This window comes from Hyperoodon ampullatus (genome assembly GCF_949752795.1).
Source record: "Hyperoodon ampullatus genome assembly, chromosome: 15".
Lineage (NCBI taxonomy): Eukaryota > Metazoa > Chordata > Mammalia > Artiodactyla > Ziphiidae > Hyperoodon > Hyperoodon ampullatus.
This window is the reverse complement of record NC_136928.1, coordinates 59,411,179-59,429,644: the sequence shown is the minus strand read 5'-3', so window position 1 is coordinate 59,429,644 and position 18,466 is coordinate 59,411,179. Positions and strand designations below refer to the sequence as shown.

The 18,466-nt window shown below is 39.1% G+C and overlaps 1 protein-coding gene and 1 pseudogene across 2 annotated transcripts in view; one reads left to right on the top strand and one right to left on the bottom strand.

Moving 5' to 3' along the window:
* HEATR5B (HEAT repeat containing 5B) overlaps positions 1-18,466 on the bottom strand; it is a gene marked incomplete at its 3' end in the record, with an annotated part of 90,738 nt that overhangs the window by 37,150 nt on the left and 35,122 nt on the right. Inside the window, exons 18-21 of the mRNA XM_079721084.1 lie at positions 18,201-18,360; positions 14,465-14,654; positions 11,639-11,808; positions 5,291-5,435 (exon numbers count right to left, since the gene is read on the bottom strand). Coding sequence (XP_079577210.1) covers positions 5,291-5,435; positions 11,639-11,808; positions 14,465-14,654; positions 18,201-18,360 — 665 coding nt within the window. The remainder of the gene's footprint in view (positions 1-5,290; positions 5,436-11,638; positions 11,809-14,464; positions 14,655-18,200; positions 18,361-18,466) is intronic.
* On the top strand, positions 1,580-2,456 carry LOC307064769 (proline-rich protein 23C-like; annotated as a pseudogene). Its single transcript has one exon. The product of its transcript is annotated as a proline-rich protein 23C-like (transcript).

Genomic DNA, 18,466 nt, shown 5'->3' with positions numbered 1-18,466 from the left:
CCAATTTACCTATCTTTAGTTTTCGAATTAGAATTTTATCTGACAATAAAGGTAAAACCCCTGATCTTTAAGACTGATTATTCTGTGGTATTTTAACCAAATCTCCAGGGAATGCTCATTAAATATAGATGATTTTAACAACAAAAAGTGTGGGAAAGAGACTTTTTTTGTGTGTGTGTGTGGTATGCAGGCCTCTCACTGTTGTGGCCTCTCCCGTTGTGGAGCACAGGCTCCGGACGCACAGGCTCAGTGGCCATGGCTCACGGGCCCAGTCGCTCCGTGGCATGTGGGATCTTCCCGGACCAGGGCACGAACCCGTGTCCCCTGCATTGGCAGGCAGACTCTCAACCACTGTGCCACCAGGGAAGCCCAAGAGACATATTTTAAAATAGATTTAATAGTCTGAAAAAATTATTGCTATATATGTTGGGTGAACAAATTGAAACTTAGTCTTCTAGTTCAGATTTTACAAATCTATAAAGCTAGAACACAAATTATAAATAGATTATATCCTAAAGTTTATTTAAAAATTGGGAAAATCCTGCCCAATCAAAAGTTGTTATGAAATAGTAGTTAAATTTCTTGCTTTATCTGAAACTCTTTTTTTCTTTTTTTTTGCTATACGCGGGCCTCTCACTGTTGTGGCCTCTCCCGTTGCGAAGCACAGGCTCCGGATGCGCAGGCTCAGCGGCCATGGCTCACGGGCCCAGCCGCTCCACAGCATGTGGGATCTTCCCAGACCGGGGCACGAACCCGTGTTCCCTGCATCGGCAGGCGGACTCTCAATCACTGCGCCACCAGGGAAGCCCTGAAACTCTTTTTATTCTTATAAATAGTAGGAGTAGAACAACTGGCAGCCTTTAAGAATGAATACTATTAGGCTCCCGGAAGTCCAAGGCCCTCTGAACCTTGAAGAGAGTGATAAAGAGGGATGAGGGCTGAAAAGTGGCTTTTTAAAATTGAGTCACTCCAAAGACAGAATAAGGGGAGGTTTGCAGAAAATAGCCACAGTGAGGGGAATTCAAAGACAGTAGGAAAGGGAAGGTTCCAAGGAGGGAACATTAAGGACAGATTAGGCACAGAGGCCTATTTTTCACTTAGCAGTATACAGTGAATATTTTCCCGTATCAAGAATTTTACTTCCACGATGTGAATTTTCATGACTACATAGCAAACCATTGAATTAGGAGTACATTAACTGATTAACCATTGAGGATGAATTCCTAAAAAAGGAATTGCGTAGCCTAGGAAGGGGCGGAGCTTAGCGTGAGGATGCTTTGCGACTCAGGTTCCGCCGGCGTCGCTCACAACATCCTTGGCGCACTCCTGCGCAGACCAGTCCACGTGAGGACCTGAAGATTCACACACGCAAAGCCGAGCCCAGCAGCTCCCCTAGAAGCCAGGACTGAGGGATCCCGAGAGGCGCCCCCAGAGCTCCAAAAGCTCCTCCCTCGTCCCGCAGTCCTGCGCCCCACCGCCCTGCTTCGGCCTCACCTGTCGAACCGATCTGTCACTGCCTGCAGGACCCAGCCCTTCCTCGCCTTCTGCCAGGCCCCAGGCCCGCGGCGACATTGAGAAGATGGGCAGCCGGCCCCGCAGCCCCAGCGCCTCCCCTGCGGACCGGTGGGGACCGCATCCCGGAGGACGGGGCCCCGCCAAGCGCCGGCGAACGGAGGAGCCCGCGGGCCCCGAGTCCAAGTCCAGGGCGGCGCCCAGCCTGGACAACCTGACCGGGCCCCCGACCGAGGACACGCTCATCTTCGTGGTGGTCCTGCCCGCCGGCTGTGCCCTGCACGTGCCCCTGGACGACGTCGACCTGCTGCTGGAGCCCGAGCCAACGTCCGTGAGGCAGGTGTCTCTTGGAGATCGCATCCTCATGCTGGTCCCCGAGGCCCTCCTGGGCTCGGGTGTGGAAGGCCCGTGGGTACAGGGCCTGGGACGGGGCGCTTTCCTGAGCGCTCCCGGGGAGTACGTGGCCCTGGAGCCGGGATTCTTCTGCGCAGCCGTCCCAGAAATCTCCTGCCAAGAAGAGGTCAACGAGGAGGACGCAGACGCTGACGCCGACTTCCTGCCGGCTGGGACGGATGCTGCTGCAGTCTCAGTCGCTGGGCTCCGCCCCTCGGCTGGATGTATGTCTGGCTTCGACCTGTTGGGCCAAGCCTCAGAGCCGTCCCCTCGGGCCCCCAACACTACTCCAGAGAGATGCTCTCCTCACCACGACTGACAACCTGGACTTGCACCTTCCAGAGCCCTTCCCTGACTCACCACTCCAACCTCTACCTCCCTCTCCAAGTCCAGGTCCTCACCAGCGGCCCCAACGCCCTCATGGTCCTCCACGCAAGACCCGGAAATGCCTGTTCCCTGAATCAACTGCCTCCCACAATTCCTGGCCAACTCAACGGGGACCAGGAAAGAGTCTTCTGACATTGGCTGTGTGTACCTTGCACACACCGTAAGAATCATACGAACAGATGCTTTGTGGATGCAGGCTGCACTGCAGAATTTTGATCAGTGACTGACTAAAACACCTGAAAGGAAGCTCACCCGGGCAAAGAAAAGCCGCTTGAAATACACTCTGCTTTCCGACAGCCAGACTGCTCCTTAGATTTTCTCTAGGCAGGGCACCCTTAAGCAGCTCTACCCCGCTCCCATTCGCTTCAAACCTAAGCGCCAGCACTTTTCTCTAAAAAGCCATCCTTTTCCGGGCACCCTACCACTGCCCATACCCCTGTTCCCCGCAACCCCCTTAATAGAGTAATTGCTAAATTTGTTTTGTTTACAGGGTTTTGGACCTAGTGTCCATACTAGTTTACAACAACCCTCTACCCAGTTTGACCTCTTTTGGATGGCAGCTCTAGCCCCTTTGGGGGAATCTAGCCAGTAGTTGTATGTGGACAAATCTTTGTTGGATCCAGAACACAGGATGGGGAACAATGATCAGGCGCCCTCCTCTTTTTGAATGAGCAGGTTGGCAAATGGTTTAACTTTATTGCTGGGTTTGGGGTGGTATTTTCCCAAAAGAGCCAACTGTTTTCCATTCTTCTTATATTCTTTTAATATATTTCTCTTGTCCTGGAAAAGTTTGTAGTTTTAAAGATTCTGTGTTTTATACTTCTAAGATCCCAAATAGGTTTTGTACATTACTACTAGCATATAGAAATAATTTGCTCTTATATTGGTCTGATATCCAGCAAAATTACTTAATTTCTGTACCCACTTATCTGTAGCTTCTCTTGCTTGACTGATAAAGATCTCTCCAAATTAAAAAAAAAAAAAAAAAAAGGAATTGCTAGGTCAAAGGGTAAGCACAGTTTGAAAACTTTGAGCATATACTGACAAGAAAATCCTCCAGAAAAGCTGTATGACTTTACACTTCCATCAGCAATATAAGAAATTTCTCTTTTATTCATATCTCCCCCAACACTGGTTAAAATCATTATTTTATTATCGGTCACTTTTATAGAAGAAAAATGCTATCTTATGATTGTATTAACGTGCAACTATTCAATCACTAGAAGTTAAAGGTATTTCATATGTTGATATTTCTCCTTTGATAAAACACCTCTTTTGTGTGCTCATGATTTTTACAGATGCATAAAAGAGTTACCATAGCAGGTCTGAGACTACCCTATTAAGGCCTGATACTACGGGAATTGCGTTTCAGGAGGGTTCCCATCATTTCCTGATAAAAGTGGCTTACTGTGCCTAAATCATCTGTACCAACAATATAGTTTATGCTGAACATCTGCTTTCCTTCTGAGAGTCTGAACTTTTGGTATGTGCTAGGCAGACCATGCCTATTTGACCAGTCCCCAATAAAAATCTTGGGCACTGAGTATCTAGCAAGATTCGCTAGCAGACAACATTTCACATGTATTGTCACAACTCCTTGCTGTGTGACTCCATGGGGAGTGGACTCTTGGAAGCTTGTGCCTGGTTTGCTCTAGACTTCACTCCATTTATTCTCTCCCTTTGCCGATTTTGCCTTGTATCCTTTTGCTGTAATAAATCACAGCCATAAGCGTGACTATATGCTGAGTCCTAGCAAATCACCAAACCTGGGGGGTGGTCTTAGGCCCCCTGGCACACTAATTTGTAAAAGCTTTAAAAATATTAAAATGTGCACATTTTAATACAATAAGCATATTTCCCTCTCTTAGTTTGCCTCTTTCAATTTTGATTATGGTGACTGACATCTAGAAGTTTTGAAATTTTACATGCATTCAGGAGAATTCTGTAACTACTTTTGGTGCTATGTTTTCTCTCCAAAAAGCAGTTATGTTTACTGTTAGACTTTTATAATAAACTTCTTTTACATTCTACAATACAGTATGCTTGTTAATAGAGCTCTTATTACACTATGCTAAAACTGAAGCTATTTTGGTATGTTGCTTCTTAGTATCCAAGCAACTTCTATGCATTAGGAAGCTCTTATAAGTAAAACTTTTCTCTCACAATAGGGGAAATCTCTGTCAAGCTCTGAAAAAGTTCCCAAACCACCTACCCCTAGAATCAGACGACCAGCTACAAATTCAAGCTATACTTAAAACTCTCCCAAGGGCTTCCCTGGTGGCGCAGTGGTTGAGAGTCCACCTGCTAATGCAGGGGACATGGGTTCGTGCTCCGGTCCAGGAAGATCCCACATGCCACGGAGCAGCTAGGCCCATGAGCCATGGCCACTGAGCCTGCGCGTCCGGAGCCTGTGCTCTGCAACAGGAGAGGCCACAACAGTGATAGGCCCGCGTACCGCAAAAAAAAAACAAAAAAAAACAACTCTCCCAAAAGCAAAAAGAACTGAAGAAAGCAAAGATCCACCTTCCGTTACCCAAACATCTACTGACATTTCACAGTTTTACTGGTTACTTTGGTCTTACCTTCTTCAAGGAAAAGTTACATCACAAAAGGTTAGCTACTGTCAAAGACTGGAAGCTTTCAGGTAACCGTAAAATAGATAATTTCTCTTTTCAGAAGCCTACTAATGATACAAGGCAATATCCTTAGAGTTAGTCATCCCTTATACAGCTAAAACATTCTCAAGGGATGGCAGAAATGTCCTGATACTAAATGCTACAAAAACAAATTTTAAGCTATGAAATTTTAAAAAAGGTAAAAATGTAAAGTTACCATGAAAACTACATGGGAATTTTAAAAGTGATAACAGTTTTATTTTACCTAAAAGAATAAGAAAATTGACCATATTTCAATGCAAAAATATTATTTAATAAGTAATACTCATTTGAAATGTTAAAATACTTAAACAAAAAGAATATTCACCAATAACATAACTTACTAGCACCACTGCTCTCTTTGTCCCCTGCATTTTTTGCTAGGCTCATGGCATATTCGCACACTTCAGCTGCTTCTCTTTGTGCAAGCTGCCGGAGACATGCCACAGCTGCTCGTCGAAGTAACAAATGGGAACTACATAAGTGAACCTGTAAACCACAACAGTTTTAGACTTTTCTTAAAAAAAGCTGTAATATCATTTGCCTAATGAATATATATGAACACCTTACTTGTGAAGAGGCTCTTCATTTTACCACCTCAGTTGTTTAAGATATAGCCAAATAATGGCCTTTTCAAAAAATAGTAATACCAATAAAATATATGAAGAATATTTTAGTAGCCTATAAAATAACTGCCCCAAGACTTGGGCACTAAAGATCACAAAATATACTTAGATTAAAATCCAGAGGGCTTCCCTGGTGGCGCAGTGGTTGAGAGTCCGCCTGCCGATGCAGGGGACACGGGTTCGTGCCCGGGTCTGGGAGGATCCCACGAGCCATGGAGCGGCTGGGCCCATGGGCCATGGCCGCTGAGCCTGCATGTCCGGAGCCTCCGCAACGGGAGAGGCCACAACAGTGGGAGGCCCGTGTACCGCAAAAAAAAAAAAAAAAAAAAAAAAAGATCTTTTGCACATCTTATTTTACACATGGTCATACTACATTCTGTCAATGAAATTTTTTAAGTGCACAGAGATTAACTGTAGTGAATGAACAGTTAGGGGGCAGAACACATAGTAAGAATTGAAAGCAAAGGGGGGTGTATAGTAAAATAAAAAACCAAAATCAAGCAAACATAAATATCTGAAAAGAACTGCAAAATGGATCCTTTTGGTATAGCATTTTTTTAAATCTCACAAGTTAGTTAGTGAAAGAATCAATATAGTACACTCTAATACATGAAGTAAAGTATAAGAGGCAGTGCTGCATAATAATTAAGAGCTCAGGCTCCAGGTGCCAGACTGGATTTGAATCTTGGCTCTGCACTTACTCCTGTGTGATTAGACGTTAGACAAGTTACTTAACCTCTCTGTGCCTTGTTTGTCCATATGTGAAATGGGGATAGTAATTCTTCACAGGAATACAGTGAAAATAAGTTAAAATAAGTATTTTACTTAGAACAGTGGATGACACATGGTAATTGCTCAATAACTGTTAGCTATTATCACTATTACTATAAATCTGACTCATTGAGAAAATATTAAATTATGTTCCATATGCTACTTTTTAAGCAAGGAAGTAAGTAATGTATTTTAGAAAGAATCTCATCCAGAAATGATGGGGGGGGAAATAAAATAATAAATAAGTGATGTGGAATACATAACTCCTTCACAATGCTAGATAATATATTTTTATGCTCTTAATATAGCATTTGTAACTTATTTTTGTGTAAAACTCACAGCCCATGAGATTATGCCAAGTATTAAAAGAAGAAAATATAACTGAGGAGAGAAAACCTGACAGATCAGATTTTTTTCAACAGAATTTTTTTTTCCACGTCTCTTCCTGAAAATAAAGACGTTTTGGAACTTGCAAATATCCTATAATTAGAAAACTTAAGCATGATCATATGAGATGGGAAGAACAAGTATCTCAGAGTTTCTGCCTTTTTATCTGTACAATGGGGACAATGTCCACCTTACCTCTATCTTACACATCTGTGGTAAGAGCAAAGGATTAAATATATATGAAGCAGAACACCATACCTTTAATTACAACTAAATAGAATTATAGCTAAGAAAATACACTCAACAAATGCTGACTAGCAGAATCAAAGTGAAAGAAATAAAACATTTTAACATTTACACTTTGTAAACAAAGTGTTTTCAAAACTCAATTTCAACGATTCTGAGGTGTACTCTCCCACCCCATTTTAACATCTCTGATACTAGAGATGCAAATGATCATTAATGGTGTCTTGCAGCCACTGTAAACCCGGTAACAACAAAGTTGTATTTGTTTGAAAACTTTCCCTTGACACTTCCTGGTAAAATCCACAAAACGTCAGGAATAAACCATATTAAATTTGATAAAAATATATGGCTTCGTGCAGACTTCCTAGCTGCTTAGATATAATCACAATCTACTGTGACATCCATCAGTATAGCTTGGTTTTGCTTTGCTCTTGAATTTTATATAAATGGAACCATGAAGTCTGTTCTCTTCTGTGTCTGGTTTCTTTTTAGCAGTATGTCTGTGAGATTCATCCATGTGATTCCATGTAACAGTTCATTCATTTTTATTGTTGTGTAATATTTTATTGAAGAATTATATCACTATTTATCCACTCTGCTGATTGGTGGACACTTAGGTTGTTTCTGGGTTTTGGCTAGTATGAATAACCAAGCAATGAACATTCCTGTACATGTTTTTTGGCACACATGTGCATGCATTTCTGTCAGGTATTTACTTTAGAGTGGAGTTGCTGGGTTATACTGTATGCACACTTTCAACTTTTTGTAGATTGTGCCTCACTGTTTTCCAAAGAAGCTTTCTTTTTTCTTACATTCCACAAAACTTAGGAATTTGTGTGCTGCTTGCTCCTAATTAAGACCTCTACCTTCCTATAAAAAGCTGTTATTTAAACTTTATGTCACCTTGCTATCTTATCCCTTCTGTGCCTGCCATATACTTATTATATCATGGTCAACTGGATATCCCTGCTCTGTCACTGACGACATGGGCGAAATTCAGCTCAAGTCTTCCTCTCACTGACATCTATAATTTTCCCAGGTGACGTAAATGCCATGTGTGGAATAAATCTGCACAGGAGAATGACTGGTCACATGGTATAAAAAGCACCCACTTGACAGGAGGGAAATAACACTAATTCAGAGTGGTGGTTGTTCTTTCAAAAACACATGTTAAACAGTTCTATCATTAGGTACATTTTAATACTTTTAGATCGTTTAATAAAGATTACTATGGTGAAACTTACCTCTTAATACATTTGCTGAAAAAATCATATTTCATTTGTGTTAGGTATTACACGTGGTATCACATGATATGGCCATTTCTGGTGGCAATCATGGAGTAGAGACGAACATGAAATTGATAAAAATCATCACTGATTTCACTAATTTGGATGAATCCATGTGTGGACTGATTTTTAGAGAGTGTCAAAGATTTGGTAATGAATACAGCTCGAAGGGCATTTGGCAACGTGCAAACAAGTTAGCCACTTGAGTGGCCCTCCGTCTCATCTTTATCTGCCATGCCATCTCCTTCCCACCAGTTTTTTGGAAGAGGTTCAGGAAAGTACTCCAACATGTCTTGTAATAAAACCCTTGATGTGCTACGGAAATCATTTTGGAAACATTATCTGCGTTAACACATAGGAAACTCATTGTGTTCCCTACGGCTTACTGATAACCTCCACTGAGATAAAGAAATTCATGTTATTACTTGACCAGATCCTCTTAAATGTGTTCCATCTCATAAGGTCAACTTTCACAGAATAATTACATTTAAGGAGGAAAAAAATGGAGAGAGGAAGCAGACAACTTGAGGAGTGTGTGTCTGCATCTTCATTACATTTATCAGTTGCCTATCAGAGCTGTATCATGTAACAAGTTCACCTTGCTCAAGAGATGCCATCTGTGCCCTCAGAACTTGGCATTAGGCCATGGCTTTTGGCAGGATGGTACATATCTTGTTGCAGAATGCAATCTAGTGTATACTATTAGTTGACTATTTTCTTTGTGGATGTTCTCTGTAAACATTTCATGTGCATCTGGTTTCCACCCTGCAGCACACTCCTTGACGGTCTGGGACTGATTCAGTTCCCTCCAGTCTATGGTGAAAAGGAGCAAATCTTGTTGAGTAAAGCTAAATATACCACACCAGATCTAATGGCTAAGATCTTGGCCTTTCAGTTCCTTCACCTCCTCCTGGATAACCTTCTCTTCCCTTTCCTCAACTATATTCTCCCACGGTTACCACTATGGTGCCCTTTTTGCTCCTCTTGTCTTTACCTTCCTCCCTCACCCAAATGAGATTCCATAACTCATCATTTCAGCACTGTCTTGTGAATATCCTTCCCTCCCCCATCCTGCTGTCATTTAAGTGAATCTGCTTGGCCAAAGTCCAACTATGAATGTATCAACATATCTGCTCAATGCCTGCACCTAAGATGTTTACAGCTGTTGGAGAAAAATCTCACAACTAGATGCACTGGTACCATCATAAATCACACGACAGAGCTGAAGAGGGTCACTAACCTCTACTGAACCCTTGGAAGATTCTGTGATAACAGAATCTTTTATTTCTGCAGTTACTTCAATCTCCCACACCCCATTCTCCTCCAACTTCTGATCCTCCTCTTTGCTCCCTCATTCACAGAACCTGCTCTTCCCTATTACTTGGTTAAGAAAGTACCAGTCATTATATAACTCCCTCAACTTCCAGTCACCAAATCCAAAACCCACCTGTGTCTACACTCACCCTCTCCGTGTCTACACTCATCCTCTCCTCCTTTCTTCATTTTGCACTGGAAGAGATACCCCCCTACTTGTGTCCTGGAAACTATGTCACTGGAAACCTTGGAGGATTAACTATTCCCTCTCTGTCCTACACCTTTAACTCTCCCAACCTACTGGCTCCATCTTGTCAACATATAAACACGTTCACTCTTCTCACTACTGTAGAAGTAAAAGCATCTCTTTTCACCCCATCACCCACTTGACCTATTGTCTATCCTCTGTCCTCTCCTTTACAGTCAAACTTCTGGAAAGAAGTTCCTGTTCATATTCCATATGTAACCCGGTATATTTGGGCTTCTGTTTGTACCACTCTACCAGATGAGCTCTTGCTAAGGACACCATGTGACAAAAGTCAAAGGACACACTGTAGCTGTCATCTCATTTGATCTCTTGACAAGATCTGATATGGCTGACCACTCTGCTACTCCACCTGGCCTCTGTGAACACCACCACCTCTATCTTCCTTTTTAACTCTCTGACTGCTCTTTCATGTTTTTTGCTGACTCTTCTTCCTTTCCTGAATTTTATATACTGGGTTCCTCATCCAGCACTCTCTCCCTGGCGATCTCAACTACTCCTATGTCTTTACCATCTAAATGCTCATGCCTCCCAGGTGAACCTCTCCAACCAGACTTCTCTTTTCCGAGCTCCAGGTCCATGTAACTATTCAAATGTCTAAAACTGAATTAATGATATCCACTCTTTCAGACCTTCTCCTATTCCAGTGTTGCCAATCTCAGGAAGTTATATTACTTTGCTCAAGTCAGAAACCTGGGTCACATCCTTCCTCTATCCCCTAATTAATCAACAAATTCTATCAATCCTTTTTCCTAAGTATCACTCAAATCCATCTATTTTTCCCCATTCCCCTTGTTACTAACTTGGAAAAGTCATTTTCCTCTCCATCCCTAGACCACCATAATTCCTACCCTGTAGAGTCCACTCGCCACTATGCAGCAAGAATGAAATGTAAAAAGTGCAAATCTGATCATGTTACTCCCCTGTGGAATTGCTTCTAATCGTTCCCAATCACTTGCAGAATAAAGTCCAAAGTTTTAACATATCTAGAAAGTCTGCAAGATGTGTCACCTGGCTAATTGTCCAGCTTCATCTTGTGACCCTATGACCCACCTCCCCCTCTTCTCTCTTAGCCTTAACCACACTGACTAAAAGGTTCCTTAAATGCGTCCCCTCCTTCTCATCTCAGGGCCTTTCACATATTTTTCCCTCTGCCTAAACATAAGTGCTATTACTCTAATGTCACGCTTTTCCCCAAACTAACTCCTATTTATCCTACCTACAGTTCACACCTTACATATCATTTTTTCAGGGAAATCTTTTCTGAATGCCTGGGTTATGATAGGCTCCCCTGTTATATGCTCTCCTGTAGCCTCTTCTAGCACTTATTTGTAAATAATCATTGTTGACCATATTCCCTTTAAACTATAAACTCCATTATGACAGAGGTGTCATCTTGTCTCATCCACAAATGTATCCCTAGTACTTTAAACAGTTCCTGACATATAGCAACCTCTCAATAAATATTTGTTCAGTGAATCAATTAACAACTGTGATGACAGTAACAGATCCTCAGAAGTTAACAAGCAAACTTTAGGAAAAAAAATTCTGAGTGGGAAAGACTGAAAATATGATACATTCTTAGCCAAGAAATGAACAGTTCATTAAAAGATTTCTTAAAGGGTAAAAGAGAAAATCAGTGAATAAAATGAATAGTCATAAAATGACTACTAAGCTGAAACTCTAGAATGCATAGCCCAGGAAACATGTTTTTTTGTTTTGGCCTAGTCTGATCTTTTGGGAAACAAATTCGGGGCTCCCTAATTAAATCAAAGAATGAAATAGCTTTATACTTACACAAAGACTAGGAACGAGACTAGATAGATTGACATGTCGTGGTGCAAACATGTGAAGCTGCTGAAGGCAAGATATGGCAGCTGCCTGCACGAGAGAATCTGAATGGTCCTGAGTTATTGCACAACCCACCAAACAAGAAGAACGGATTGTGGATATTGTTGCTCCATTCCCTAGAAGCAAAGTCAAAGAGAACATAAAGTACAATGTTTTTATTAGTAACACCAAAAATATCCCTAGAAAATAATTATCTTCTAAATAACCCCTTTCTAAACAAACAAACAAAAAAGTACACCTGAAATTAATACAACACTGTAAATCAACTGTACTTCAATTAAAAAAAAGAATAACTGTTGAATTAACATTAACTAGTATGTTTGCTCTATGGTTAGGTTTGGTACTGCAATTGTTAAACCAATAATCACTATAAGAAATGCCCTTAATTTCTTTCCCCTTACATTTTGACAGCTTACATTTTATCAAGCAAATAAAATCCTACAGAACAGGAGTCAGCAAACTTTTCTTTAAAGGGCCAGAAGTAAATATTTTTTACAGTGCTAGCCAAGGGGCAAAATCCACACTACTCTATTATGTAAGTGCCTATATAACCATTAAAAAATGTTAAAACCATTCTTACCTCATGGGCTGTTAAAAAAAAAAAAAAGGACCAAAAAACCAGGCATCTGAGCAGATTCGGCCCATGGGCCATAGTTAATTTGCCTATCCTGCCTATCCCCTGTTATAAGAAAGTCATCCCAGAAATTCCTTTCCTTGAAAGCCAACCTCAAAAAAGGAAAATTTTATTTTATTCTATTCTATTCTATTTTTTTGGCCACGCTGCGTGGCTTGCGGGATCTTAGTTCCCTGACCAGGGATCCAACCCGGGCCCCTAGCAGTGAGAGCTAGGAGTCCTAACAACCTCTGGACCACCAGGGAATTCCCCAGGAAGTCACTTTTTAAAGGATGTAATGTACAGCATAGTGAATACAGTGAATAATATAATAACTTTACACAATGACAGATGGTTATTAGACGTAATATGGTGATCAATTCATAATATATATAAATGTCAGTTGTACACCTGAAACGAATATAATATTGCAGGTCAACTATACTTCATCAAAATAAAAAAGGAGTCACTTTTAAGATAAATAAATATTTCTGATTACTATTCAGACTGTTTTGAAAACACAAATTCTGCAAAATCCATACAAATGATTTCAAAACACAACTGCTTATGAATGATGATAATGCATCTCTCTTAGATTTAGCTAGCTTTACATTTATCCCCTGAAAAACTATATTCTCTTTTAAACCCATCGTTGTATTTGATTCTCTGTTCAAACAATAATACCACATCTATTATATAATAACGACAAATCCTATTTTCCTAACAAGATTAATGGCTCATCTCTGAATAAAATTTTACTTCTTAAAAAAAAAATTAATGGCAATTTTTACAAAGGTAGGAAAAATAAATTGCAGTATGATATACTGTCTAGATTACAATGTCTTAATTGCCAAATATAAGTGATTTAAAATTTTTACCAATGCAAAATAATTTTATATACAACAGAGACCAAACGAGGAAATCATCGACTCACACAAGAGTCACATTCTAGCAAGAGGGAAGGGATGTGGTAACAGATGTATATGTATGACTGATTCACTTTGTTATAAAGCAGAAACTAATAAAAAAATAGTAGTAAAAAAAAAAAAAGAGTCACATTCTAGTCTGAAATACATACTGCCTCATCAGAAAGTACTTGGTAAACACCTACACTTAATCAAAGGCACATATTTATACTCTCTACATCCTTGTGATATTCACTGGAAGAAAGAACTATCAACTTTTCTCAAAGAGGACACTGAGTCCAAGAGAGAGACATGTCTAAATCACATTTTTTCAATTCCTACCATTCATCTTTTTCTTTTTTCACTTCTGTCTTTTTTTTTAATATCTGTCCAAATGGAGGCAACATATAGCATAGTGATTAAGAACACAGGCAAAGGAAATTTATCTGAGCTTCACCTCTGATTCCAACTACTCATTGGCTACACACACACACACACACACACACACACACACACACACACACACACACACAATATATAAAACCTTGGACCTCTCTCAGCCTCAGTATTTCATCTGTAAAACAGAGAGATATACCTTTATCAGGATTGCTGTCAGAATTAAGTGAGGTAATATAAATAAAAAGCTTGATCCATTGGAAGATTTAATAAATGGTAGGGGGAAAAAGTGGCTCTGAAAGTGGCTTATATATTTTGCATAAATTCACAGTAATTTTCTTACGAATGTTTAATTTAACCATTAGTAGAATTATTTCTGTGGAAGTGCATAGTAAGAATATGGGCCTTAGGATCACAAATCTGCTACTCCTTAGCTGAGTTACTTATCTTCTCTGAGCTTACTTCCTCAGAGAAAAACTAGATAATATTATCTTCCTTAGAGTTAAAAAAAAAAAGTGAAGATAAAGTTCATGAAGACAATTGTATGGCACTCCAGGCCAAAGGAACTCCACTTTTATCTTTGACTTCAAGGGGCTCCAGGTAACATTTCACTTAGATGTTTTCTCTGCTCATAACTTCAAAAATCACCTTCACATCACAGGTTTGTTGCACGGATTAAATAAAATAGCACACGTAAAAAGCAGAGTTCCAGGTGCTCAGTAAATTGCAAGCATTCAATACACAGTAATTATTATTATTGTTACAAGATTTCTTTAGGCAACGTTATGGTGACATTCAGGAAGTTGAAAGACAGTAATTATCTGTCTAGTCCCTTTAGTTTAAGATGAATTTACTCACCTTGTAGTTCAGGGCCAACAGTAGTTATTATAGCACCCAAACATCTACCCAAACACTGATGAACTTCTGTATGGGAGGGTGGAACTGTCAACAGCAAGGTAAGAACTAGAGATAATGTTGGCTCCACATATCCACGATACATTGGGCCACTAGAATCCACTATCAGAGCAAGTGAATGAAGGGACCAAGTCTGGAATAAAATATGATTTTATTTTATTGTAAGTAATAGAGTATACTGAATTGATATTTAACTTAAATTTTCATAAACACCAACATCGTAGTTTTTTTTGTCAACATCATAGTGTTTAATCAATAATCTAGAAATATATTCCTTAAGAAATAAAAGGTAGCACATAAGCTACCAGTAGATAATAACCAAAGCCACTGATGTACAAATGCTATGTTTAAAGTTTCTCTGTAGTGTGGCTTTGAGTGTCAGAAAGATAGTTTTGTTGATGAACTCATTTTTCTGTTATAATGTACATGTATTTCATACTTCCAAAAAACAATGACTGATATAATAAGTATTTGATTTAGTGGTTGCTGTGGACATCAAATACATCTTTATTGCCTGTATTGTTGGAGTTTTACTAAGAAACTAGTCTGAAATAAAACAATCTGAAATAAAACAATGTTCTGCACTCAGATCTATTTCTCAAGCAATGACATTCACAAAACAGTTCCTCAAGTGCATCAAACCATTTCAGGCCCAAATTTTTGTTTACTAAGCACAAATAATCTTAGTGGCTAATAGTATTTGCAAAACTAACCCAGAGCAATGTACTGTAATCAGCACAGGCTTAAGAAAACGCAAAATCCTTTAAGCTGCCCACATCCACCTGTTAAAGAACGAACCTTTTATTTTTGCTGTTGGCAGCCCCAAAGGAGAGCTGCACTACTGGGCTGAGGACACAGAGGTCTCAACAGAGAAGTTACCCAACTTACCAACATGGCAGAAAAAAAATCCATACCTTAATTTCTATTACCTGTCAATCTACTCCAATCCTAGGGAATTTAGCAACCTGAGTTGGACAGTTATGTGTAGAAACCACACCTATTGACAAAAGTAATAGGGATATAACAGCTTGAGGGAGGAAAACCAGAATACACATTCTGGAGAAAAAAATTAATGGAAGACACAAAAGAAAGTATTTTAATAAAACTATCATAAAGATTTTTAAGACAAATAATTAAAGCACAAAGGAGATTCTAGAAGTGTTTTTAAAAAACAAACACCCAGTATTTATATTAAATTGTTCAGTAGAAAACTGGAAAAAAAAGAATTATTGTTAAATACCAAAATCATTATCTTGAAGTTCAAATGGAAGATTATCCTGTAACCAACAGTGAAAGTACAAAAAAATTTAAATAATGAGGATAAAGACAAGAAACTCAATATATCAATAAGTACCAGAAAGAGAAAAAGAAAAGATAAAGTTATATAGAACTTGATGAAATTTCTAAGCTGCAAGGATAGAGAGAAAAATTCTTACACACTGTGAAACCAAAACATAAGGTTACAAACATACAGACATATTTCAGATAAGTTTCTTAGCAATAAAAAGATGGGGAAAAAGACAGCTATGATATCCATAAGTATCATTAATTCAGAAATTTATTACATAAACCAATGTCTTTTGGGCGTGCGAAATATATGCACTGTGTAAAAGAAGAAAATGAATTCATCATTAAAGTTTTACATCTGAATATTCAAAGCCACACTGCAGAGAAACTTTAAATAGAGTAGCTGCACATCAGTTGTTCTGATTATTGGTTTATATGTTATCTTTTACTTCTTAAAGAACATATTTGAAAGTTTTTGTAGATAGCTGATGAAAAATTGAGATGTTAATATTTATGGAAATTTAACTCAAAAAATTAAGCCACTATTAGCCTCTTACATGCAACACAAAAGATACTGAAACATTTACGAATAATGAAAAAAAGGACTGTGTGCCAGGAACAGTATACCCAACCCAAATATCATTCAAATTTGAAGACAGAATAAAGCCTTTTTTTTTTAGATATGCAAGGAATCAAAAAGCACACCAGTCAATGACCCTTTCTAAGATTATTATTGCTAAAGGAAGTTTTCCTATCAAGTAAAAATAAAATAAGAACAAAGATCTCAAGACAGGAGTTGAGGACACAAAAAAGAAAACATTATTGAAGACTAAATCTCTAGTAATTACAACTAAATACATGTATATAATAATTTGACTGGGAAGTATAATTTTTGAGTTAGGATTCTTATAACAGAAGAGACTTTGGAGCAAACTGAAGAATGCTACCATACTATTCTTGTGCAGATGTGAGCTGAAACAGAAGCTCTGAGGGAATATAAGTGGTCCACATTACAGTAAGATGTCATGTCATAGAAAAAGAATCATGTGAAGTAATCACTTACAGGAGTGTGGTTTTAAGAAATTAAAGCAAGAGAGGGCTGAGAAAAAGGTGAAGACAAAGCAAAGAAAACTAGCACCTACTCGTTGACATAATAGAAGAAAGCAGCAACTTCTTAGGTAAAATAATTTCATAGTTGTGTTCTTTTCTTCCAGATTACTGTGGAAACAGCGTTAAAAAAAAAAAAAAAGCAGCATAGCACCTCTTTAGGAGCAACATTACTTCATTTTTGATTTTAGTCCTTTTGGGTCTTTTGTGCTTTACACAGCTGGAAACCTTTACCAAGAAGTCAAAGGCAAACTAAGCCTGTGGACTAAGAAGTCTCTGGTGGATTTTGCATTCTTTTCTTATGGTGAAGGAACCCATTTATTAACAAACTAATGACAGGCAGTAATGGCAATCAAACTTGTCTCTTCCAGCTTCTGAGTCCCAATATGAAGCTGGATACTTGAATGCTATTGGTTTCATATACTCAATATTTTTAGGTGCATCACTGGGAAATGGCAAATCAAGAGTACAGGATATTTTCACACACGTGAAGTTCTTGCCTCTTATTGTAGTTATACCTATTTTTGTATAAAATATTTAAGGAGAGAGAAAAAAGAAATTCAAGGAGTACACCTGAAGATTCAGCCAACAACACTGTACCTGGGTTAGGTTATTAGAGAAGAGAGAGAAGACTGTTATTAAAAGAAATTTGATCATCCAACAAATGTAAGGAAATACAAAGAAGAGGAAACATGTACAAAGGATAATAAATAATAAAAAGAAACCATGTTTCAAGGAATGTTGTGAATGGGTTAAACTCCCAGAATAAGAAAGACTTTAGGATTAGGTTCAGATACAAAATCCTTTCATACACTCATAAAGCAAAATGACAGAGAAAGACTCTAAGACATTTTTCCTAACAGCCCATCAGAATCAATACTATTTTTACAAATAATTTTCCTAAAAATAATATTTCAAAATTTCATAATAGGGCTTCCTTGGTGGTGCAGTGGTTAAGAATCTGCCTGCCAATGCAGGGGACATGGGTTTGAGCCCTGGTCCGGGAAGATCCCACATGCCGCGGAAGAACTAAGCCCATGCGCCACAACTACTGAAGCCTGCGCACCACAACTACTGAAGCCTGTGCACCCAGAGCCCATGCTCTGCAACAAGAGAAGCCACTGCAATGAGAAACCCACACACCGCAACGAAGAGTAGCCCCTGCTCGCCACAAGTAGAGAAAGCCTGCGTGCAGCAATGAAGACCCAACACAGCCTAAATAAATAAATAAACAAATAAATAAATTTATCAAAAAAATTTCATAATAAACAAATCCATATTATACCTGGACTTCAGAGGATGTCCCATCCTGTGCTAGAGCCAATAAAATGCTGACGCTGGTCTTCAGATGTTGTCCTGAGCCGATACCACCAACATAACGATGCAAACAGCCCAGAGCCAAAGAATGGCCAGTTCTGGATACAACATCTCGAGCTGATTTCAATCTGGAAAAGAGTTATGCTTCAGGGATTGTTTTTTCTACTTCCCTATGGCAATAACAAGCTTATGAATCACACAATAAAAGGGATTTATTCTGGAAATCAGAAAAGA